The sequence below is a fragment of the Acanthochromis polyacanthus genome, chromosome 9, assembly GCF_021347895.1.
Source record: "Acanthochromis polyacanthus isolate Apoly-LR-REF ecotype Palm Island chromosome 9, KAUST_Apoly_ChrSc, whole genome shotgun sequence".
Lineage (NCBI taxonomy): Eukaryota > Metazoa > Chordata > Actinopteri > Pomacentridae > Acanthochromis > Acanthochromis polyacanthus.
Genome location: NC_067121.1, coordinates 6,166,456 through 6,192,864, shown reverse-complemented (window position 1 = coordinate 6,192,864; position 26,409 = coordinate 6,166,456). Strand labels below are relative to the sequence as shown.

General features: G+C 40.0%; 1 protein-coding gene and 1 long non-coding RNA gene across 2 annotated transcripts in view; one reads left to right on the top strand and one right to left on the bottom strand.

Annotated features, from left to right (window-relative positions):
- The first annotated feature begins 18,204 nt into the window (after nucleotides 1-18,204).
- rasal2 (RAS protein activator like 2) overlaps nucleotides 18,205-26,409 on the top strand; it is a 108,779-nt gene continuing 100,574 nt past the window's right edge. The window contains exon 1 of the mRNA XM_051952980.1: nucleotides 18,205-18,868. Coding sequence (XP_051808940.1) covers nucleotides 18,742-18,868 — 127 coding nt within the window. The 5' untranslated portion in view covers nucleotides 18,205-18,741. The remainder of the gene's footprint in view (nucleotides 18,869-26,409) is intronic.
- On the bottom strand, nucleotides 19,309-24,842 carry LOC127535377 (uncharacterized). Its single transcript, XR_007944213.1, has 2 exons — nucleotides 24,674-24,842; nucleotides 19,309-21,947 (listed from the first exon to the last, which is right to left on the bottom strand). It is a non-coding gene; the product is annotated as an uncharacterized LOC127535377 (long non-coding RNA).

Here is a 26,409-nt window from a genome sequence, read left to right as displayed (position 1 = left end):
AATAGTAATAAAAATTGTAAGAATAAAAAATGTAAGAATAAAAGTCAGCTTAAGAAATTATAAAGAATTAAAATCAGTCAGTTAAAAGCCTGATTAAAAAGATGGGTCTTGAGCCTCTTTTTAAAAACATCAACATTCTCTGCGGCCCTGAGGTTCTCAGGGAGGGTGTTCCACAATCGGGGGCCATAATAACTGAATGCCGCCTCCCCGTGTGTTCTAGTTCTAACTTGTGGTATCGTTAAAAAGCCAGCACCAGAGGACCTCAGGGTCCGCAAGGGTTGATAAAATAAAAGTAATGCAGACAAATAAGAAGGCCCAAGACCGTTAAGACATTTATAAACTAATAAAAGAACCTTAAAATCGATCCTGAAGCGCACGGGGAGCCAATGCAGCGATTTTAAAATAGGTGTAATATGCTCCCGCCCTCTGGTCCTCAACAGCACTCGTGCGGCTGAATTTTGTAATAATTGTAAGTTATGCATTCTCTTTTTAGGAAGACCAGAGAGCAGGGCATTACAGTAATCTAAACGACAGGAGATAAAAGCATGCATCAGCACCTCTGTACTGGCCTGAGAGAGGAACGGGCGGACTCTGGCTATATTCTTGAGATGGTAGAAACCTATCTTTGTTATGTTTTTGATGTGTGGAATAAAAGTGAGCTCAGAGTCAAAAATCACGCCCAGATTTTTTTTACTGATTTTGAGAGTTTAAAATCCTGTAACTTTGGCAAAATTTTCTCTCTCTGGCCTTCAGGACCTATAACTAAAACCTCTGTTTTGTCCCGGTTGAGCTGCAGGAAGTTTGCTGCCATCCATGAGTTGATGTCTAAAATACAGTGAAAAAGGGCATCAATTGGCCCTGTGTCATCAGGAGACATGGCGATGTACAGTTGCGTATCATCAGCATAACTGTGGAAGCTGACACCGTGCCTCCTGATGACGTCCCCAAGGGGCAGCATGTAAAGATTAAAAAGAGTTGGACCTAAAATTGACCCTTGGGGAACCCCACACTTTATCTTATGGGTTCCTGAGGAACATGTATCCATACTTACAAAGAAACTGAAACTGAATTGTATGTTTTTTTACACACACCTTTAACTGACATGTCACCAAACTAAACCAGGCCTTTATCTGCATGAAATCAGTCTGTAGAAAGTACCACCAACCTGAGTCATATCTTTTACTAAGGAGATCCCAGCCATACAGCATGTGCTCTGCAAAGCATGTTCTGCCACCTGGTGGACAAGGCCACACACTGCAAGAGCTGTGTTTCTGAAACACACTCCACTCATGTTGAGACCATGTGACCAATAATACTACTGCAGGAACATGTGAACACAGCTGTGTCTACATGAGAATTACAGCCAGATGAATATTTATGCCACACATTGTATTGTTAGAATGATTAATAAATATAGCCCTGGACACACACAGACCAACACTGAGGTATTTATCTTAGCATTAGCTACGGTCTCCTCCCTGTCAGGACTTCAGCCAAATTAAGCAGATATTGAGCTGTAAGATTGAATTATTTAGGAAGAGTTGTTGAAAATGTTGTCATCAGCATCAACAACACTCAGACTGATAGAACAAACGTAAGAAAGTCTCTGAGTACGTTGACTTTAGATGGTCTGACTGTTGCTTGGCCTCACTGCTTTAAATCTGCTCTCCTTTAGAGGTTCTAAGAACACAGATGTTGTTTCTTTCTGTGCTCGTGCTTTATTCTCATGTTAACCTGCAGCCTGCATCTGATAAAGCTCCCTTTGCATGTTGAAAGGCCTTTTTGCTCTTATTGTTCAGAGGTGGCAGGGACCTGGAAGTGACTTGTCAAACTGTCAGCTACACCCTCCTTTCCCTCTTCCACCTCTTTCCCATCCAGTCTGATGCCACATTGTAGATGATTTATGCTGTCTTTTATCAGTCCCAGCATGGAGCTCGTATGTCGTTTCTGTCTGTCACAATACTCTCCTGTCTCACAGACTGGACCGTCTGCTTTTTGGTAACAATACTGTGGTTTAAACTACAAAGGTAAAGATGTTTTTACCTCAGAGATAAATGAGTTTATTGTTGTATGATCCTAAATATTTAATGGAGTGTTTTTACACAGAAAGCTCTGGTGGCTGTAATTTTTACAACTTGTTTATCCACTGATGGTATTGTTTTATGTCACACTGAGCACGTAGAGGTTGCCTTCCTCTCCTGACCCTTGCAGGCCTCCTTACCACTGTGTTCAGAGTTCAGGATGAACTTCATTCTAACTAATCAACTTGTACCTGCACTAACTAGGAGTTCAGCTGTGAACCAGAGCCTGTGTGGAGCTCATGTTCATATCAGGACCGCATTGTTCTGAAAACCAGTTTGACATCTTTGTTTATTTAGAGTTTATGTTTTCAGTGACTTGTAAAGTTGGGTACAAGTTCTGATACGTCCCGTTATCCTGTGAAGCCTGTCCCATCTGACTTAGGGTGAAAGATGTTGGACAGGTCCTCAGTCATACGTTACAGCCATATAAGCTCATTTACAATCACTGGTTTACCAAGCATGACCTCTGACTGTGGCTGTTACAAAACCTAGATTTCTGCGTACTGTAGCTTTAGCAGATGTTAGTTTCCATGTAACGCAGACATTTGTGGAATAGTTGTCATGGATTGACTGACGAGGTAAGTTAACGGTTGTCTATACAAACAGCAGGACTGAAGGAAGGTTTGAGGCTGCAGGGACAGAAAAAAGCATTTTACGTGCACCTGAGTAACAGATTTCCGTTTGCTGGGAAGACGGATGAAACAAACTGTGAATGAGAGAAGGTCCTGAGTTAAAGAAGCTGGTAGAACCGAGTCAAACCCGGTGTGATGCCTCGTTTTTGCTGTGCTACAGATAAAATATGTGTTTTAACATTCTTATTCATGAATGGTCATAGATAAAAGTCCTCAGACAGATTGATGAAGTAAAAATAAACACCAGGTCTCATACCTACAGGTACCTATTTGAACCATTTATCCACTTGTTCAGTGACTCATCTCTGCATTCCTTTTATCTGTCCATCATTACAGTTCACTGTTATCCTTCTGCTCAAGCTCATTCAGACCCATAAATAGCTCAATAAAAGTTTAGCATTGAGCTAATCTTTCTACTAATCGCTGCTGCTGCAGACAAACCACCTGAGGTGTTTGTACCACGGTTTGGGAATCGCTGCTCAAAACAACAGGTGTCTGTTCTTGTTGACTTGTAGCCAGTAATGAAGACTGTGTGAGAAATTGTATTTCCCTTATGCTCAACAGCATGCGGATTAATTTATTCAATGAAAACATGCAGGGAAGCAAAACAACAAATTCAAATAAGAAACATAAAGATAAACTCAAATAAGGTTCCCAAAGTCAACTAAAATATAGAACAAAAAACAAAACTGAAATAAGGAACCAGAAAGGAAACTCAAATAAGTAAAATGCAGTCAGTCCTCGACCGTGGGACGCCAGCAGCAGCTAAAGGCAGCCCCGAGTCGGCTGAAGAGTTTCTGAATCCTGTTCAGCATTTTTTTACAAGAACCAGAGGAGGCTGAGGCTCTGAGGTCTCTGGATGTATCTCCATCAGAAGACCAGACGAGTGGTTCTTCGTCATTGGACCAGGGATGTGGGTCTTCATCAGTGGAGTCAAAGGCTCCATCAGAAGTCCAGGAAAGTCCAGGTTTAGAGGCTTCTGAGATGTTCAGCTTGTCTGCTGAGTCCTCCACCGGGCAGATTCTCATCAGAGCTTTTGAGGTGGTCAAACTGGATAACGTAAAAAATCAGTTAATCACTAACTCCATCAGATCATCCAGCCTCATGTGTTCTCTACTGTTGATGTAAACTTACTATTCAATGCTGATAGGGTCCACAGGCAGGTGGGACATGGTGATAAATGGGTGCTGCAGAGCTTCACGGGGAGAGATTCTTTGATCCCCGTCAAGATGCAGCAGCTGTTTCAGGAAGTCCACAAAAGCAAGTCTGTCCTCAAATTCAGCACAGCCTTTTCTCGGATAGATCTGCATTTGGAAACAGAGTCAGGTTAGCTGATCAGCTCTCAGCTTTCAGAGAGAAATCAACAACTGGAGCTGATTCAGTGTAAACTAATACAACACAGCAGAGAGCACCTACATCTACCAGCTCCTCCAGAGGGCTGGGCAGCCCCACCGAGTCGCTCCACTCCTCTGCTTCAATGCCGTTGACATGTGAGTATTCTTCTGGTGTCTTAAGGAAAAACACAAATATATGAAAACTGCTTTAGAATAGCTCACAAAAAAATTTCACCAACAAAAATCGAGACAAACTTGTTACTCTACCATCAATCTCCAAGTTGGACCATCAGCAGCCTCCTGCTCAGTGAACAAGAACTCGGTGTTTATTCCAGCGTGGAGCAGGTGGTCGTCCGGCAGACCCAGAACATCAACAATGCACTTCATCTGCAAATATAATATACATTCACATCAGCTGATGTTGTGCATGAGACTTCCACTTGGTTCTAGATATTGTTCTGAAGCAGCTGACCTACCATGTTATAGAGGCAGTCAACGGGGAAGGGGTTGTCAGCGAGGTAGAGGAAGGCCAGGATGCAGCCGACGCCCCACACATCAACAGCCTCAGTGAACGGGAGGCCCAGGACAACTTCTGGAGCCCTGAGGAAGGAAGACGAGTCAAATATGAGACATCTGTTGGCGAGGTTTGAGGACAAACGGAACCAGGTGGAAGTTTAGACTTCTCATCCAGAAAAACATCTGAGCCAATCAGGAGGAACCCACCTGTACCCCCATGGCTGAATTTCCAGCCCAGCCTGGATTTTGGAGGCGGACATGGCTTGGCCAAAGTCGATTAATTTGACCCTGAAGGGCTGGTCCTGCAGATTGACAAACATGACGTTGTCCGGTTTGATGTCTGCGTGGAGGATACCAAGACCCTTCAAGGCGTCCAACGCAACCATCAGCTGCAGGGAAAAAACAAGAACGGACAGGTTTGGGATTAGTCGACCACAGTGCAGGATTAGAGGTAGGGTTATGGTTACATTCACTGATCAGCACAAAAATAGAGGATTGGTTCTATAGTACAATCAAACAAACCTGCTTTGCAATAGGGCGGATCTCCTGGAGAGACAATGGCTGATAGTCTCGTTCCTCAGTCAGGTCATAGAGACTTCTGTCCAGCATCTCAAATGCCAGACAGGTGTGCCCGATATGTTCAAACTGCTCGAAGAACTTGACCACATTAGTGAGGTCTGGATTGAGGACACTGATCGCTTTCAACATGGACAGCTGGGGAGAAAATAGGAGGATGTAGTCTACATTACATGAAGAGAAAATATCAGCAGCTCATGGTACATATTCTGCTGGAGAATTCAACACCTGAGTATGGAAATATAATCAAAAGGAGTCAAAATTTGTACCTCTTTTTCGGTGTCCTTGACAAAATCAGTGTTTTTGATGATCTTGACAGCCACTGTCTTGTCGGTGTCCATGTCACAGCATCTGGCGACTTTTCCAAAGCAGCCTTCACCAATGAAGTCCAGAACCAAGTAGCGAGACGAGCCGCTGAGCAGCGTTTGACCCAGCTGGACCTCAGGTGCTGTTGGTGCGACTGTGGAGAAAAATATGTTTTCAACATGTGAGGACCATTCAGTCACACATCATGAACATTAGCTAGAAATATATCAACACTGATGATAGTCTGACCCTTTTAGAAGAACACATTTGAAATAAGAGAGATCAGATAAATGTCAAACCACTGACTTCAAGTCTGATTACTGTCATTTAAATGGAACATTTAGAGCAACAATACAGTAACTTTATTAATCCCCGAAGGGAAATTCAATTGTCTGGTCTCATTTTTTTTTACCATTTACCATTTTTATCTGTTTACTTTAGAATTAATTAAATAGTCTAATTGCTGATTGTAGAAAGATTTTCTGAATCTTCCAGTCCTGCAGGGATAGGAGCCGTCCACTGATGTTTCTTTGCTCATTGAGGCAGATGTGAAGTGGATGGTCCATGTTTGTCAGAATGGCCTCCATCTTCTGATAAAGGCCTTCAGTGACTGGAGTCACTAAAACTGTTTGCTACTCAATGCCTCAAAGACAAAGGAATTGATCATAGATTTCCACAGATCCAAACCTCTTCATCCAGTGAACACTTGTGGACATGAAGGTGGTGACATCATAAATGTTTAGATGTCCACCTTGACAATAAGTTAGACTGGTCTACAAACGTAGACTTCATCTACAAAAAGGTTCAGAGCCGACTTTATTGCCTTCAATCACTGGACATGTGCAGTAAGATGCTGCAGATGTTTTGTCAGTCTGTGGTAGCAGGTGTCCTGTTTTATGCTGCAGTCTGCTGGGAGGCAGTATAAAGAACAAGGATGCAAGGCGTTTGAACAAACTGATTGAAAAAGATTGAACTCATTCACACAGTCTTTGAGCGATTTCAGAAAACTCTAACCCTTCACACTTAGAGAAAGTCGAGATTCATCTGAGAGCAGTTTAACAATTCAGGACAGATTTAGAAAGAAAGTCGAGTGGAAATGTACAGAAACATCCTGACACCTTCTGACAGCCTGTTCAACCGTTCTGCAGGTAAAGACTGATGTGATGAACTAATGCTAAATGTTGTGGTCGTGAGACTATTGAACAGAGAGCCGTTAGAATACGTTTAGATCAGCAGAACAGAAGCAGCTGATAATGGAGGAAACAGCAGAGAATTGGACAGAATCATTTCATGGATGAAGCAAAGCATTTACAACTGGTCCAGAGAAATGAGAAACTGATTTTTGATGTGAACAAGTGACACAATGATGTGGAGATTGAACAAGAAGTTTAGAGAATTTCAGTTCTGATCTGAAAAACGTACTAAAGATACTGAGAAAACGGTATTACAAGTGGCTCAGGATGTTGAGTCTGTATCCTAGCAACAGTATCATACAAAACATCACATGGAACCAAGTCTTGGGTGGGATGTACACAAGTATTGTTATGATATGACTGAACCCCCGTGGAACATAGTATGGCTGAAGTGCAACTGCCAACAGTTTGATATTTGGACAACACAGCTTCTCCTTAACCGTTATGTGTGAGGAGTTACACCATCTCTGGTTAACAAATAAAGCCAGACCTCCTCCTTTCTTCTTGCCACTAGCTTTAGCATCTCTGTCTGACCTTATGAGGGTGAATCCAGGTAGACCCACAGTTGGGTCTGAGATGTTTTGATTCAAACAGGTTTCATTAAAACACAGCAGACTGCATTCACCGTATGTTTTAACCATCTTCACCAGTGTCTCCAGCTCACCACTTTTGTTTGGCAGAGATTTAACGTTTCCCATCATGACTAAAGGGCTTATATCTATATTTGCTAGCCTTCACCTTTGCACCAGCATGGAAACCACAAAAACACCTTGAGATGCCCACTGAATTGGATGCTGCTGTGTAGATTTGTTCTGTCTCACTGAAAATAAAGCTCCTCTATAGAATAAACTCTTCTCCCAGCAAAAACCTCTATCAGCAGCCAACAAACACGACAAAAATATGAAAAAATACATCAAAAACAGTTAAGAAACACCAAACTTTGCAGCCACTTTCAGAGGCGCAGGTTCCAGAAAGAAAAAACAAAACAAAAAACCCAAAAAAACCCAGCAGTGTTTGCAGCAGGCACGCAAGAATGGCATTAAAATTCAGATAAAAAACATAAATAATCACCTTACAGTATCTTCTTTAATGTGAAGTTACCTGATGTTAAGACATAATGCTTAAAAACACATGAAATAAAATGTTATATGGAAACCCTGCAGTCACACATTTAGAAGTTACAGCTCTACAACAGGACACATGAAGACACAACTAAACTGGAGATTCCCTTTATCTCTAATATTTTAATTTACTCTTATTTTGTTCTACTTTTTTCATTGTATCTGAACAACAATCTGTAGCAAATGCCGCTCTTAAATAAAACAGACGAGGATTTTCCAGGATTTTCATAAAGAATGTGACCTGGAGCTGCTCTGTCCTCTGCTACATTTAGAGGACACATTTATCACCGTGCTAGTGTTGAGCTTCATTTACCTGATGCACCAGAGACATCTGAGGTTGTCCACGATGACATGTTTCAGTCTGATGTTCTCTTCCTGGTTTCAGAGAGGTTGAGATGAAGCTTAGTCCTCAGAGTTGCTGAATGCACAAGTTTTGGTCGTCTTCAAATGACTCTTGTCCCAAACGTGTGGATGTGTCTCTCAGTGTTGCTGGAGAATGACTACAGATCATCTACAAGCTGCACTTATCTGACCTGATGACACAATTCTGTTTAGAATGTTTTTTTCTGTTTCAGAATTTTAAAAAAAAACAAGGTGACAATCTGAGTTCAGCATGAAAAAGTGAGAACAATTTATCTTTTTTACACAAAACAACAATTAAAAAACACAAAATAAGCAATTAGAGATGTAAGAGGAAAACACAGAGACAGAGAGAGCCTAAGAAAATACACAAAACAACCTGAAAGACACAAAACAGCCTAAGAAAATACACAAAACAACCAGAAAGACACAAAACAGCCGAAGAAAATTCACACAAAACAACAAGAAAGACACAAAACAGCCGAAGAAAATACACAAAACAACCAGAAAGAGACAAAACTGCCTAAGAAAATACAAAACAACCAGAAAGAGACACAAAACAGCCTAAGAAAATACACAAAACAACCAGAAAGAGACAAAACTGCCTAAGAAAATACACAAAACAACCAGAAAGACTCAAAACAGCCTAAGAAAATACACAAAACAACCAGAAAGACACAAAACAGCCTAAGAAAATACACAAAACAACCAGAAAGAGACAAAACTGCCTAAGAAAATACAAAACAACCAGAAAGAGACACAAAACAGCCTAAGAAAATACACAAAACAACCAGAAAGACTCAAAACAGCCTAAGAAAATACACAAAACAACCAGAAAGACACAAAACAGCCTAAGAAAATACACAAAACAACCAGAAAGACAAAAACCAGCCTAAGAAAATACACAAAACAACCAGAAAGACTCAAAACAGCCTAAGAAAATACACAAAACAACCAGAAAGACTCAAAACAGCCTAAGAAAATACACAAAACAACCAGAAAGACAAAAAACAGCCTAAGAAAATACACAAAACAACCAGAAAGACACAAAACAACCGAAGAAAATACACAAAACAACCAGAAAGACACAAAACAGCCTAAGAAAATATACAAAACAACCAGAAAGACACAAAACAGCCTAAGAAAATACACAAAACAACCAGAAATAGACACAAAACAGCCGAAAAAATACACAAAACAACCAGAAACACACAAAACAGCCTAAGAAAATACACAAAACAACCACAAAGAGACACAATATAGGAAACACTAACCTTCAAAAGTTTGGGGTCACTCAGAAATGTCTTTATTGTTGAAAGAAAAGCATTTTTTTTCAATGAAGATAGCATTAAATGAATGATAAATCCAGTGTAGACATAGCTAATGTGGTAAATGACTATTGTAGCTGCAAACAGCTGATGTTTAATGGAATATCTCCATAGGGGTACAGAGGAACATTTCCAGCAACCATCCCTCCTGTGTTCTAATGCTACATTGTGTTAGCTAATGGTGTTGAAAGGCTCATTGATGATCAGAAAACCCTTGTGCACTTACGTTAGCGCATGAATAAAAGTGGGAGTTTTCATGATGACCCCAAACTGTTGAGCCGTCGTGTATCCTGTCAGTAACAGCACCAAAGCACCAAGCTGTAGATCTAAGATTTATTGTTTGTGCAGACATTCCCTGATACCAACAATGTTCTGCTGAGATGTCTTTAATGATGACACAATATTCCAACAATCCTCTGTGATATTCACTGTGTACATGTAAAGGGAGTTTTTAAAAACCCATTCTCTCTGCTGCATCGTGAAGGTAAACGGTTTGCAGATGCAGTATTTCAGTGTCAAACAGAATGCATTCAGGTCTTCCTCTGGGTGCTTCGCCAGGCCAGTCACTTATAAGTGCATCAGTCCTTTGGGATCATCACACATGCAGACACATGTGACATGTCAGAGTTAATCTGACAGCCCGGCTCAGAGCTGGAATGAGAGTTTAAATTGTGTTTCTTACACTGTAATCTGACACCTTGTCTATTATCCATCAGTGGCAGCTGTCCCTCGGACCAACACGACCGTTTATTTCATGTGGACTCAGACACAACATGAGAGCACCCAGGTGAACACAGAAAACACACCATGATGTATGCACGGACTGAGGCTCCACAGTCCAAACACACATAGCTTTTATTTTTTATCTAGCATACACAAAATATTAGATTCGACAAGCAGCCTTTGTATGCTGTGGAGACATCTCAGTGGGTAGAGTGGCCGTGTTGTAACTGGAAGGTTACTGGTTCGAGCCTCGGCCCGTCGAGCTCATGTCGAGGTGTCCCTGAGCAAGACACCTAACCCCTAATTGCTCCTGGTGGGTCATGGTTCGCGCCTTGCATGGCAGGTTCCACCATCAGTGTGTGAATGGGTGAATGTGACGTATCATGTACAGCGCTTTGGATAAAAGCGCTATATAAATACAACCATTTACAGATGACTGTAAACTGTGAGTTCATGTGCTTTTCTACCGTGTAGGTTTTGTTAAACGAAGCTGCTGGGAGACTTATGACAATAAAAACAAGCATTCAGTGTCATGATGAAGGACTGAGGACAGATTCCACCTTCTGCTGCTGCTGAGGCATTCTGGTTCATGTCATAAAAAAACAGAAATGCTAAATCCAGACACAAGCTGACCCTTAAAAAAAACAAATGTGAGAAAAGAAACACGGTTATGGAAGTACAGTTTTAGAGAGAGCGCTACAGTAATGCTCTGTTAGAGACAGACAGCAGAGCTTCTATTTCTGGTGGTAACAGGTTCATTACTGTACTGTCAGATGGTGTAGTGTGGGCGTACTGGTGTTATCATGATCTGACAGTGGTTTACCTTTCTTTAACCATAAAGTACACATAATCTGTCTACAGATTTGTTCAGATACCATCAGTTAAAAATGTCATCAACTTCAAAAAAATGATTTCACCCAAAATTGCCTCATTTGCATTGAAATAAACCACCAAGAAATGAAACAAAAGGAGATTAATATATTGTTTCCATATTTGCTGTTTGCTTATAAACTTTCTACTTTTAAGAAACAATTGAAGACTCAATTGTTCAGAGATAACCTAGGCACTTAATCCGACTCCACCTTAGGGGTAGAATAAGTCAGGTGGTCCAAAACCCAGCACTTATTTAGCACCGACAAAGTTGAAAAAGAAAAAAAAAAAGAGTGTGTGTGTGTGGGGGTGGTTAGCAATTCTTCTGCAACTTGATGGCAACACCTTTGACCAATCGCACTTAAAGCAATTTTGCACTTACTACAGGTTTTTCCTTATGTCTGAATTCTTGCTTGTGTTGTACGTCGCTTTGGACAAAAGCGTCTGCTAAATAAAATTGTAGAATTGTAGAAACTGAAATTTAAGATGGAATCACACAATGAACTTCAAAAAGGTTGCTTAACTTTTGCATGGAATAAAGAAATGAGATAGAAATGAACTAAAGGTGCAAACCAGACAAACCGACGCTGATGGACATATAATTCTGTACTTAGGGTGAAAACACTGTCACTATGTCAGCATGTTGAAGGCAGACACACACGTTTAGAACAGTAGTGTCCGGTTTAAAGAGCTGACCTGACAGCTTTAGGAGTTAAAGTCATTAAGTCCAGCCAAGAAACTGTCCTTCATGTCAATCATTCAATCAATCTTTATTTGTACAGCACTTTTCATCCGATGAAATCACACCACAAAGTGCTTCACAACATTAAAACATTGAAATAAAAACAAGAAAATCTTTCCCTCCCACCCTGGGTATGTACATATATATCTACACACACTACAACCAACACACACCCTGCTAACACACCCCGCTAACACACAGACCTCTAACACACACCGCTACCACACACCGCAAACACACACCACTAACACACACCACTAACACACAGACCGCTACACACCGCTAACACACGCCACTAACACACACACCGCTAACACACACACCGCTAACACACACCGCTAACACACACCACTAACACACACACCACTAACACACACCACTAACACACACACCGCTAACACACACCACTAACACACACACCGCTAATACACACCACTAACACACACCACTAACACACACACCGCTAACACACACCACTAACACACAGACCGCTAAAACACAACACTAACACACAAACCGCTAACACACACAACTAGCACACACCGCTAACACACACCGCTAACACAGACCGCTAGCACACACCGCTAACACACACCACTAACACACACCGCTAACACAGACCGCTAGCACACACCACTAACAGACACCACTAACACACATACCGCTAACACACACCGCTGACACACACCGCTAACACACACCGCTAACACACACCAACACACACCGCTAACACACACCGCTAACACACACCGCTAACACACATCGCTAACACACACCGCTAACACACACCGCTAACACACCAACTCACACCAACACACACCAACTCACACCAACTCACACCAACACACCCCGCTAACACACACCACTAACACACATACCGCTAACACACATACCGCTAACACACACCCCTAACACACACCGTTAACACACAGACCACTAACACACACCGCTAACACACAGACCGCTAACACACCCCGCTAACACACCCCACTAACACACACACACCAACACACACCGCTAACACACACCGCTAACACACATCGCTAACACACACCAACACACACCGCTAACACACATCGCTAACACACCAACTCACACCAACACACACCAACTCACACCAACTCACACACACACACACACACACACACACACACACACACGTCTGGCTCTTATATCCCCGTGGGGACTTACCATTGACTCCCATTCATACCTAACCCCTAACCCTTACCCTAACCGTAACCTTAACCAACACCAAAACAATGCTTAACCCTAAAGAAACTTTTTTGCACTTTTACTTTTTTCAGTAACAACAACATGGCCAAGAAAACACTGTTTCCCCCCGTGGGGCCCTCATTTTTGGTCCCCACCGTGACACGAGTCCCAACCTCTATAGCACATAGTCAGGTTCAAGTCCCGACCAAGTCCCCACCGGTATAGATAAACACGTACACACACACTGAACTTCCCTGAATGTTCATCCCACTTTAACGTTCCACTTCATGGAGCTCATTTTAGCAGCTTCCTGATCAAAATAAAGCTTCAGATTTTAGTTTTGTTCTTCAGGATGAACTACTACTGCAGAAATACTCAATACTGTGCAGTACTCCAGTAAAAGTACTCAGTTACTCCCTGAAGCTGATACCTGTGCAAACATGGTGTCAGCGCGCCATCTGCTGGTGCTCTGTAGGTGTTGCAGCTTCTTTCATACCATGGAGACCAGGAGCGTTAAACTCATCTTAGTTCTGCATTTAGTCCAATCTGGTCTCCATGTAAACCAGTAAAACCACAGCAGAATAACCTATAAACAACCACAACTCCTAATGGTTCCTTTGTTTTATTGCAAAATGCTTACATTTAAGGAATAATCTTTTTTACTAAACACCATGAACAACCGGAAGTTTATAAGGAAAATAAATTCAGTTTCATCAACATTCAGCCTCAGTTTATCTTTTTTTTTTTTTTAATTTATCCTTTTTTTCCAGGTAATCTCATTGAGACACTGAGTCTCATTCTCAAGAGAGACCTGTTCTTAAATAACACAAGACAACATTGAGTTGCTATCATTTCCACATTACAACTTCCATATCACAGACTGTTGACAATGGAACACAACATTTAGTCATCTGGAGGGTGTACTGGAGGATTAAAATCACAAAAGTCAGACAAAAGACAACAAAAACAAGACAAAATATTAGAAAAACAAGACACAAAACGGCAAAAAAAACCAACAGATAACACAAGCGACACAAAAAGGAAACACAAAACGACAAAAACGAGACAAAAATGACAAAAATGAGAAACAAAATGGCAAAAAAAACACACTAACAACACAAGTGAGACAAGAAGTAAACAACAAATTACAAAAGAGTTTTGGGATTAGTTAAATGGATTAGTAAGGGTTATGGTTTAAAGTTAGCTAAAAACATTGAATAGCAAAAAGAAATGGTTAAAATTGTTAGGTAGAAGTAATAGTTAGCTAAAAAGAATAGTTTACAATTAGCAGTGAGTAATAACAGAGATTAGTTTATAATCTGCAAAATAGATAATTTGTAAACTAGTAATTATTTTTTAACTCACTGTAAACTGAGTTAATAGTCTTAGTTAGCCAAAAGTAATAAATGATTAGCAAAAAGTAATGGTTTAAAGTTAGCTATAAGTGTTAAATAGCTCAAAGTAAGAGTTCAACATTGTTTGGTAGAAATAATAAATGGTTAGTTAAAAGTAATACTTCATAGTAATTAATAAGGTAGTGGTTTGTGGGCTGCTAAATGAAATAGCTAGCTAACAGTTAGCTAGCTGGTTTTGTTAGGAGTTGCTAACTACGAACTTAGCTATTTTTTTATGATCAGTCACAAACAATAAATGATTAGGAAAATATATAGTTAGATAAATCAAATCAAATCAAAATATTTTTTGTCATTGTATGACAGTGCATATGCCAAGATTGGGAATAAAAGTATTAAACAGCTAAAAGTAAAGGTCTAAATGGTTAGGTAAATAGTTAGCTAAAAGTACGGTAATAGTTCGCAGTTAGCTATGAGTTATTTAATAAGCTAATGGTTTATGGCCTACCAAATTAAATAGTTAGCTCGGAACAGCGGTTAGATAAAAGTATTAAGCTGCTAAAATGTATAGATAAAATTGTCAGCCAAAACTAAAAGTACTAAATAGTTTGCTAAAAAATCATAGTTTATAGTTAGCTGTGAGTTATATTAGCTAATGGTTTATAGGCGGTCAATTGAAATAGTTAGCTAATAGCTAGCTAAGGCTAGTTTTTTACTTGTAGCCAACTATAAGCTTAGCTAACTAAATTAGTAATAATCATTTTTACCAATTCTAAATGTTGTTAATGGTTTACAGTCAGACAAAAATAGTAAATGGTTTGCAAGGAGCAGTTTATAGTTAGCTAAACCTATTAAATTACTAAAAGGAAGGATTTTAAATGTTAAAAGTAAAACTAAAACATGATAAAATGTACAGTTTCAAAGATTAAACTACAAATAGATAATAAGCTGAAACTGTTAGTTTACAGTTAGCTATGAGCAATAAATAACAAAAAGTTTAAGGACCAAAATAGTTATAGTTTTCAGTTGACTGACATATTTAACTGCGAAAAACTTTAATTTCACTTATTGTCTTTTAGGTATAGTAAAATAATGTCTTTCTTTAGCTTTTGGCACCACAGACAATAGACTATACATGTGTCATATAGAGGCCTATATTTTATCTTAAACCTTTCTGTTTGACAGAATGGGTTTTATCACTCAACTTATACAAATATAACTTACTTTTAAAGAACCAATAAAAACATCAGTATAAAATCTTCTATGCATGCTGAAATGTAAATCTGTGACGCAGTGGTGAAAAGTTTTCCTCTGATTTAAAGGCTTTTAGTAGATTTATTATATATTTGATGATAATATGAGCAGACAACCAGGAGGGGGAGTCAGAGTTCTGGTTTCCTGTCAGCAGGAAAGTAAATGACAGAAGGAAAGAAAGATACGTCATTCTTCTGCTTGGATTATCACAAAATAACCACAAACAGACAGAAAATGGTAGAAAAAAAAAAAGAATAAAATGACCACAAAGAGACTCAGAATGATTAGTTGTGGTCCTGTAATCACTTTGGATGGTTTGTAATCATTTCATGCCATTGTTTGTGGTCGTTGTGAGTATTTTTTGGATTTTTTTTTGTTTCATTTTGTAGTGGTTTTGAGTCTGTTGAGTGTTTTGTTTATATTTTACGACTTCTTTAGTCGTTTCCTGTCTCTTGTGGTCATAGTGAGTGATTTCGTCTTTATTTTGTCTGTACCAAAAGGTTGTATGTTGTCATATTAAAAGTTTTAATCAATCTCTGCACCTTTTATAGTCTTGTTCTCACTTTGTTTTTTAAAATTCATTTTATGCAACTTTTTGTGGTTGTAGTGAATTTGTTTGCAGGTAATTTGTTCAACTTTGTGGTCGGATCAAGTCTTTTTCTGTTAATTTTTGGTCATTCCTACAGTTCTTGGTGTTATTTTTTAACAAAAAAAAGTTTGTATGCAGCTACTGTATGTGGAATGCTTTTAATCATTACATGCACCTTTTTGTGGTTTTATACTTATTTTGTGTGCATGTCTAAATCATTATATGCACCTTGTTGTTGTAGTCTTGTAGTGTTTTTAGTGATTAGTTAAGCCTTTTTGTGATTTGGGGGTCAGTTTGTATGTATTTAATGGGGTTTTTAACCCCTATTTGTTATAGTCTTGTTGCCACTTTGTGTATTTTTATTTCTTACATGCACCTTTTTGTAGTCTTCTTTTATGTTATTAATCATATATACAGCTTTTTGTTGTAGACTTGCTGCCGCTTAGTGTGATTTTTATTATTAAATGCACCTTTTTTGTTGTCATCTTGAGTATTTTTTATTTTATTGACATATTTTGTTCTAGTTTTCGTGTTTATTATTATTGTTGTTTTATTTACAATTTTTAGTTCTAGTCTTCATTTTCCATCCATCCATTCTCTACACACCACTTTATCCTCACTAGGGTCATGGGGGGTGCTGGAGTCTATCCCAGCTGACTTGGGTGAAGGCAGGGGACACCCTGGACAGGTCACCAGTCTGTCACAGGGCTACATATACAGACACACAATCACACTCACATTCACACCTACGGGCAATTTAGAGTAACCAATTAACCTCAGCATATTTTTGGACTGAGGGAGGAGGCCAGAGTACCCGGAGAAAACCCATGCATGCACAGGGAGAACATGCAAACTCCATGCAGAAAGATCCCAGGCCCAGCCCGGGATTTGAACCTGGGATTTTCTTGCTGCAAGGCGAAAGTGCTAACCACTACAGCACTGTGCAGCCCCAGTCTTTATTATTATTATTATTACATATTTTATTTCTCATCTTGTTTTTATGAGCTGCACAGTGGTGTAGTGGTTAGCACTTTTGCCTTGCAGCAAGAAGATCCCTGGTTCAAATCCTGGCCTGAGTCCAGGATCTTTCTGCATGGAGTTTGCATGTTCTCCCTGTGCATGCGTGAGTTTTCTCCGGGTACTCCGGCTTCCTCCCACAGTCCAAAAATATGCTGAGGTTAATTGGTTACTCTAAATCAGGGGTGTCAAGATCTGTTCCTGGAGGGCCACTATCCTGCATGTTTTAGATGTTTCCCTCTTCCAACACACCTGATTCAAATGATCAGGCTCGTTATCAGGCTTCTGCTGAGCTTGATGATAAGCTGATCATTTGAATCAGGTGTGTTGGAGCAGGGAAACATCTAAAACATGCAGGATAGTGGCCCTCCAGGAACTGAGTTTGACACCCCTGCTCTAAATTGTCCGTAGGTGTGAATGTGAGTGTGATTGTTTGTCTGTATATGTAGCCCTGTGACAGACTGGTGACCTGTCCAGGGTGTCCCCTGCCTTCACCTGAGTCAGCTGGGATAGACTCCAGCACCCCCCATGACCCTAGTGAGGATAAAGTGGTGTGTAGAGAATGGATGGATCTTGTTTTTATTTTTATTATTATTTAATTTACATGTTTTATTTCTAGACTTGTTATTATTATTACTATTATTGTTGTTGTTGTTGTTTTATATACATTTTTTAGTTCTAGTCTTTATTATTATTATTATTATTATTATTATTTTATCCACATATTTTATTTCTCATCTTGTTTTTATTATTGCTATTATTATTGTTATTGTTTTTATTTACATATTTTATTGATTTCCAGTCTTGTTGTCACCTTGTGTGTTTTTATTATTTTATTTGCACATTTTATTTTTCTAGTCTTGTTGTATTATTAATATTTTACTTAAATAATACATTTCCAGTCTTCTTGATATTTTTAATTACTTTAAAAAAAATCCAGTCTTGTTGTTATTTTTATTTACATATTTTATTGATTTCCAGTCTTCTTGTTGCCTCGTATTTTTCTGCCTCGGCTGCGCGCTCCCGCCCCTCCTGTCACGCCGGCCGGAGCGCGCCCGGTCATGCTCGTGCCCGGCTCGGCGGACTGGACTGGGGCCGCGGCGGCAGCAGAGAAGGGGGCAGCCCGCCGGAGACACACCAACCACCGCAGGACTCTGCTCACTTCCAGCGGTTCACACGGGATTTAACAGCGGCTTCCGGGCGGATATTTCGCGGCCGGGAGGTGAAGGAGGCTCCCAGCTTCTCCTGGACGCTGGTTGGGTGGAAGTTTAAACGGCTTTAGCTAACCTGGGAGAGCGGAACAATGAGGCAGAGCCAGCCGGGCTGCCGGACCGCCGCCGGCTGCTGCCGCCGCAGCTAACGGCTAGCTAGGAGCCACCGGGCGGTCAGAGCCTCCAAACTATCCCATGACCGACATTACAGCGACTTTTACCGGCTTCCCTCATCGTGTGGACGCGTAAAGTCTCGGTTCCCGGCTGAACAGACACTTCTGGAGGGTTTCTTTTACGGAGAACAAGTTTTTTTCCCGTTCGGATATGGAGACGGACTCGTTGGCAGGCGACGTGGAGTCTCTGCACGGCGGACTGAGCCTCCTGGATCCGCTGCTGGACCGGATCCTGGTGGACACAGTGTCCCAGCAGCAGGGCTGGCTCCGGGTTTACGGTAAGAACAGCACACACAAAGGACGACCAGGGGGCAGGTCGGAGCCCGCAGCCCCTCCGGGGTTTCACCGCGGGGGTCGGCAGGTAGCGTGGGGAGCCGTTACCGTCCGGAGAGCCCGGTACCAGGCCGGGGTCATGGCGGCCACCGGGGAGCGGAGCTAGGTGGGGAGGTGGTCTATTGTCAGGCTGCTGTTTACCGGCAGCAGATTCCTTCAGTGTCCAGACCGGTTCTCCTCCGCAGGGGTCAGAGGTCAGCCACCGAGCTCCAGCTCCCCTTCCAGCCGGTTCAGGGGTCTCCTCCCCGGGCACGTTTCTGGGCGCGTGACCCTGAAACTCCTCCGGTCCTGGTGTCCGGACAAATACTTCCAGAAAATATCCTGATCATTCATCCACACAGCAGAAAGTTTTAGTTTGTTTAAACAAGTCACCATGAAACAGCAATCCTTTAAATTATCCTTAATTTATTTCAAACTACACCAGACGAACAGTAATCTACCACAAAGAGTCGCAAAACTGCCTCAAAGTGACACAAAGTTATGACATAAAGACCACGAAGAGTCACAAAGTTACCTGAAAGTGACACCAGATGACCGCAGAATCACAAAATGACTTTAACAAGACATATGATGACGATAAAGAGATAAAGAATGACCCAAGAGAGTCTCAAAATTACCACAAAGAGTCGCAAAAATGCTTAAAAATAACAGAAAATTATGACATAAAGACACAAAAAGACCACAGCGGGTCACAAAGTTACTTGAAAGTGACATGAAATGACCACAGAATCACAAAATGACCTCAAGAAGACAAAATGACCTGAAAGAATCTCAAAATTGCCTCAGAGTGACAAAAAAATACCTGAAATTGGCACAAAATGACCAACGAATCACAAAATTACTCAAAATGACATAAAATGATGATAAATAGGCAAAGAATGACCCAAAAAGTCTTTAAATTACACAAAAAAAATTCTCAAATGACCACAGACGTTTATAAAAATACCCAAAAATGACACAAGATGACCTATGAATCACAAAATGGCCTAAGAAATCATAAAATGATCCAAAAGATTCACAAAATGGCTACAAAAGACTGAAAATGACCACAAAGAGTCACAAAATGACCTCAAAATTACATCTAATGGTGATAAATGGGTAAAGAAGGACCCAAAAAAGTCTCAAAATGACCAGAAATATTCTTAAAATGACCAACATGGTTTACAGAATCACCTCAAAAAGACGCAAAGTGAGCTCAAATACACAAAAATGACCAGAAAAAAATTACAAAATGACCCAAAAATTCCCTAAAATACTTGACAATGACACAGATTTACCACAGAGGCGGTGCTCTTGGTTACTTTCCACGTCTGAATTAAAGGATTGTTGTTTCACAGTGCTTTGTTTTGTCTCAGTCTCTGATAATGAGGTTATAAAAGCTCTGAATCAGCTCAGTATTTACTCTCATCTGTATTATGCTGGATTCACCAAATTTGGAGGAATTTTCTGCATTTTTTCATCAAAGTTCTGTTCACAGACAGATTTCATGTCTGTTTGCTGTTTAGATGTTTAATTAGAACCAGTGGAGGTCACTGATACAGACATCCAGAATAAAGTCTCACAAATGCTGTACGGAGCGTGAATATTCCCGTCCTGTGGGGAAGTCATTCTCTGAGTGACGTAGAAGTCAGAAACTGGCTGACATGACTCAATGTTTCTTCCACGTTGGAGTTCAGCTGTTGTTCCGCTGCTTGTTGCTGTCAGACGGCTGCGAGGTGTCGGCTGAGCTGCTGCCGAAGCTGTTTTCCAGGACAGAAAGTCACGCTGTGGTGACGAGCCGGTGTTTCCTCACCGGCCGCCGGTCGGCTGGTCGTGTTGCTCACAGTCTGAGTTCGCTGTGAGTCACCGCTGGTGGCTGCAGTGGTGTGTAAAGATGACCAGAAACAGACAAAGATGACCAGAAACAGACATAAAATGACTAGAAGCTGAGAAAAAATGACCAGAAGTGGACAAAAAAAGACCAGAAGTGGACAAAAATGACCAGAAACGGAGAAAAAAACGACCAGAAATGGAAAAAATGACCAGAAACAGACAAAAAAAGACCAGAAATAGACAAAGATGACCAGAAACAGAGAAAAAAAAACAACCAGAAATGGACAAAAATGACCAGAAACAGAAAAAATTACCAGAAACAGCCAAAAATGACAACAAAGTGACGCAAAATGACCACAAGTTGACTTTAAATGACGACAAAGTGACACAAAATGACCAGAAACGGACAAAAAAAATGACCAGAAAAAATTGAGCAAAAACAGACAAAAATAATTACCAGGAACAATCACAAAAAGACCACAAAATGACTTGAAACAGAAAAAAATGACCAGAAATGGAAAAGAAGTGACCAGAAAGTGACACAAAGTGATTGATTAAACTTGATTTCTTTCATGGAGTAGAAACGTCAGTTGTTTTGGTTTCATGAGCTTGAGTCAAGTCTCAATTTAAAATTCATCTGAAGTCATAAGAAGAAGCCAAACGAGAAACAGACTCATGTTGACCAAACAGAGACCTGAAAGGACCATAAAATGTGTAATCAGTGACTTGGATCCAAACCTCAGTTCTCTGCTCCTTCTGTTCTAGAGCTGCAGCTGACTGTTTTTACATCCAAAATATTTATTTTACCAGTTAACTGTCAGAGAATCGTGTCTTCACATGCTGTTTTTTTGTCACACAAACGGTCTAAAACACTGAAATATCCCGTGTTTTTCTGGACATGTATGATGCATGTTATCCTGTAGAAAGAAAACGTGTTGTAGCTGCAGCAACGGTTGTTCCCACGTGCCCTGAATGCAGCGCTGGTATCTGTGGAAGCAGGACTGTGTCAGGATGTTTCCTCCCCTCCTCCCCCTTCCTCCCCCACGGGGTTGGCAGAGCGTGATGTCAGCAGCCGGTTTGTGCCGGTGATCTCACCCAGCTGAACTCCGGCTCTGGCATCACATCCTTGCTGCTCAAATACCTCAAACACGTCCAACAATGGCCGCTGCCGATGCCTGTTTGGGTGTCCTGAGCTCGACTCGCGTCTGAGTTCTGTAAAAATGACCACAAAGAGACACGAAATGATCACAAAGAGACACGAAATGATCACAATGAGACACAAAATGATCACAATGAGACACAAAATGATCACAATGAGACACAACATGATCACAATGAGACATAAAATGATCATAAAGAATCATAAAATGGGCATAAAGAGACACAAAATGATCACAAAGAGACATAAAATGACCATGAAAAGACCAGAAAGAGAAACAAAATTGACATGAAGCAATGGAAAATGACCACAGAGACACAAAATTATCATAAACGGATGCAAAATTACTTGAAAGTGACACAAGAGATGACTAGAAAGAGACACAAAATGGGCGTAAAAAAACACAAAATGACAAGAAACTGACACAAAATGACCATAAAGAGAAACAAAATGACCATAAATTGACCTAAAATGACCAGAAAGTCACACAAACTGACTAGAAAGAGAAACGACAGAACCAGATAGATGAAAAGTGACAACAAAATGACCACAAAAACACACAAAATGACAATTAAGACACAACATGACTAGAAAGAGATACAAAATGACTAAATAGAGACAAAATGGGGATAAAGAGACACAAAGTGGGCATTAAATGATGCGAGATAACCACAAAATGACAATTAAAAGACACGGAAAGACTAGAAAGTGACACAAAATGACTAAAAAGACACACAAAATGACAATTAAGACACAACATGACTAGAAAGAGATACAAAATGACTAAATAGAGACAAAATGGGGATAAAGAGACACAAAGTGGGCATTAAATGATGCAAGATAACCACAAAAGCACACAAAATGACAATTAAAAGACACGGAAAGACTAGAAAGTGACACAAAATGACTAAAAAGACACACAAAATGACCATACAGAGAATAAAAATGACCATAAAGCAACACAGAATTACGAGTGACAGAAAGCTACCATAAAGACACAAAATGACCATAAACTGATACAAAGATTTCTATAAATAAATATACATAAAATCACATAAGATGGCCGCCATGCTGCCTTCAGGTCCTCCTAGTAACCAGTCAGACGAGGCGTTTACAGGTCATTTACTTGGTTTCAGTCTGAGAGGATGAGGTCGACCGGTGATGACACTGCGTTTCCCGTTAAGATGAGCTCGTCATCTTCACTTCTTCATCATTTATCAGGAACCAGACGGGTTAAAAACCCACTGGACTCCACCACCAGTGACGTGATCCCAGCTCACAGGAGGAGAATGAAAACGCTGCCTGATGTTCCTGGAGTTAAAAGCTGCACGTTTAGAGACCAGATTTAAGCACATGTTCACTGGGAAACAGATTTACCAGCAGAAAAACTGAATCAGCGCTGAGTGAACCTGTTTGGCTTTAATGCAACGGACATTCATTTATAATTAAACTGAATCCAAAAAGCTTCCAGCGGGGTTTAGAAGGCGTGTTGTATTTTTAAAATAGCTAAAACGACAACATTTATTAGCTGGAAACTGTAAAGATGTTGAACTTTAAGAAGAAAACAAGTGGTGTGGAGCTGAGTTCATAAAATGAACCAGCTTTTGAGGAAATACATTATTTTATTCAAGGAGACACAAATTTACCACAACTAGAAAAAAAGTGATGGCGAAATGACATAAAACAACCAGAAAGAGACTCAAAATGACCAGAATGAGACACAAAGCAACCATAAACAGACAAAATCACCAGAAGTAGACACAAAATGACCAGAAATAGACACACAAGACCACAGAGGAATGAAAAACAACCACAGACACACAAAATGACAAGAAAGAGACACAAATCGGTCACAAGAGGACTTCAAACAACCACAAAGACACACAGTTGACCTTAACAAAAATACCTAAAGCACCCATATAAAGACAGGAAACAACCACATAAAGACAGTAAGCAACCAGCGACACAACAAACCCTAGGTTCCATTAGGTAATAGTTGTTAAAACTCTGGTTCTGTGTTTGTAGATAAAAAGTAGAAGTTAGAAGTGGTGTTTTTGTTGATTTGTAGGTCTTTAGCCGAGCTTAGCACAAATGCTGTAAACGGAGGGAAACTGCTAGCCTAGCTTAGCACAAACGCTGTAAATGGAGGGAAACTGCTAGCGTAACTTAGCACAAATGCTGTAAACAGAGGAAAACTGCTAGCCTAGCTTAGCACAAGCACTGTAAACGGAGGAAAACTGCTAGCCTAGCTTTGCACAAACGCTGTAAATGGAGGGAAACTGCTAGCCTAGCTTAGCATAAACACTGTAAACGGAGGGAAACTGCTAGCCTAGCTTAGCATAAACACTGTAAACAGAGGGAAACTGCTAGCATAGCTTAACACAAACACTGTAAACGGAGGGAAACTGCTAACCTAGCTTAGCACAAACACTGTAAGCAGAGGGAAACGGTTGCCTAGCTTAGCATAAACACTAAACAGAGGGAAACTGCTAGCCTAGCTTACCACAAACACTGTAAACAGAGGGAAACAGCTAGCCTAACTTAGCACAAACACTGTAAACAGAGGGAAACTGCTCGCCAAGCTTAACACAAACAATGTAAACAGAGGGAAACGGCGAGCCTAGCTTACCACAAACACTGTAAACAGAGGGAAACAGCTAGCCTAGCTTAGCACAAACACTGTAAACAGAGGGAAACTGCTAGCCTAGCTGTGTGAATTTGTGATCTCTGTGGTTTTAATCCTCTGCTGCTCACTGAAAGCATCCATAGAGAGAATTACCCTGAGAAAGGTTGCCGCTATAAGCCTATTAAAGCTGACCGATGCTTTGAGGCAGGATTTATCCTTTTTTCTGCTCGACCCCCCCGGCCAGAGGCTCAGGAACATGAAATATGGGAACAGGAAACATATGCTGCATGGTGTCATCTCTGACAGATTAATCCTGAGATGGTCAGTGTGATAAATAAATATGACAGAGAGGTTTTCTGAATGAATGAAGTCATTTTCACTTATTTCTGCAAACATGAAAACATCATTTAACCGTAGAGCTGCAACGATTCATCAACTCATCCATCGTTTGTCAAAAAATAAATTAATCACCAACTATTTAAACAATCTGAGCCATTTGTTTAACAGAAAATAGACTAAAATCTTTAATTGCAGCTTCTTAAATGTGAATATTTTCAGTTTTTATTTCTCTGTGATTATTGTTTACGAAACAAGACATCATCTGAGAAACATTTTACACCATTTCTGACTTTTTCCACCATTTTCTGACCTTTTATATCATTTTGCAGTGTTTCAACTACGTATATTGTAAATTACTCAGGTAAATTCACATCATGAATAGCACTAAAGGGTCTTTTCAATGCACTATTTAAATAACAGTAACTATTAAATTAACTGGTAGCTCTTTTGCTAATCAATTTGACCATTTTTTTAAAGTAAAAAATGTCTGAATTCTTTAATTGCAGCTTCTTAAATGTGAATATTTCCATTTTATTTCCTGCTCTGTGACAGTAAACTGTATATTTTTGGAATGTAGACGAAACAAGACGTCATCTGATTAATGTTTTTCACCATTTTCTGACTTTTTACATCATTTTTTCAGAGTTTAAATCCTTAATATGTAAATTACTTTAGTAAATTCACATCGTAAATAACACTAGTAGGTCTTTTTTTTAAAACGTCCTTTAAAAATAAGGGCAACTATTAAATTAATGATAAACTATTTAGACAATCTGAGCCATTCTTTTAATTGAAGACAGTCTAAATTATTTATTTGCAGCTTCTTAAATGTAAATATTTACATTTATTTAGTTCCTTTGTGACGATCAACTGAATATTTTTGGATTGTGGATGAAAGAAGACGTCATTTGATTGAGATTTTACACCATTTTCGGATCCTTTTCTCCATTTTCTGACATTTTAGACGCCACATATTTTGCTTATTAATCCTGCCAGTAACCATTAGTTCATAGTGGCAGTCCATCAGGATTTCACGGGTCATTTATTGATCGCAGGTTCTGGATTTATTATGCAGAATTATCTGTTTATTTATTAATTAAACCGCTCTGAACAGCCTTCTATATTAAATATTAAAATGAAGAGATGCATCAGTGTCAGTGAAATGTGCGAGACGCGACTCCAAGCTGTTTCTGGACGTTTTTTATTTACTCTTGTCGCGTTTTCCATCACTGTAATATAAAATCCTGCAGCTCCATGGAAACAGAACAATCATGAATAGGACAAAGAAGTCTTTATGTGCAGTACTAAACCGTTGTGATGACGTAAATGTTTAACGAGAAACCGAGCTGACTATTTTCACTTTTCTTTGCATTACTGAAGTAACTTTTTAAAAGCAGAACTTGACCTGGAGACAGTTTTGAAATCGGTTCCTCCTCTTCTCTGAAAGCTCCGATTGTTTTCTGCTCTCATTATGATGCTGTTTTCTGCAGAAATCTGTCAGAAAATACCGCAGAACCTCCTTCAGTCCATCAAATGTGTCTCAGTTTGTT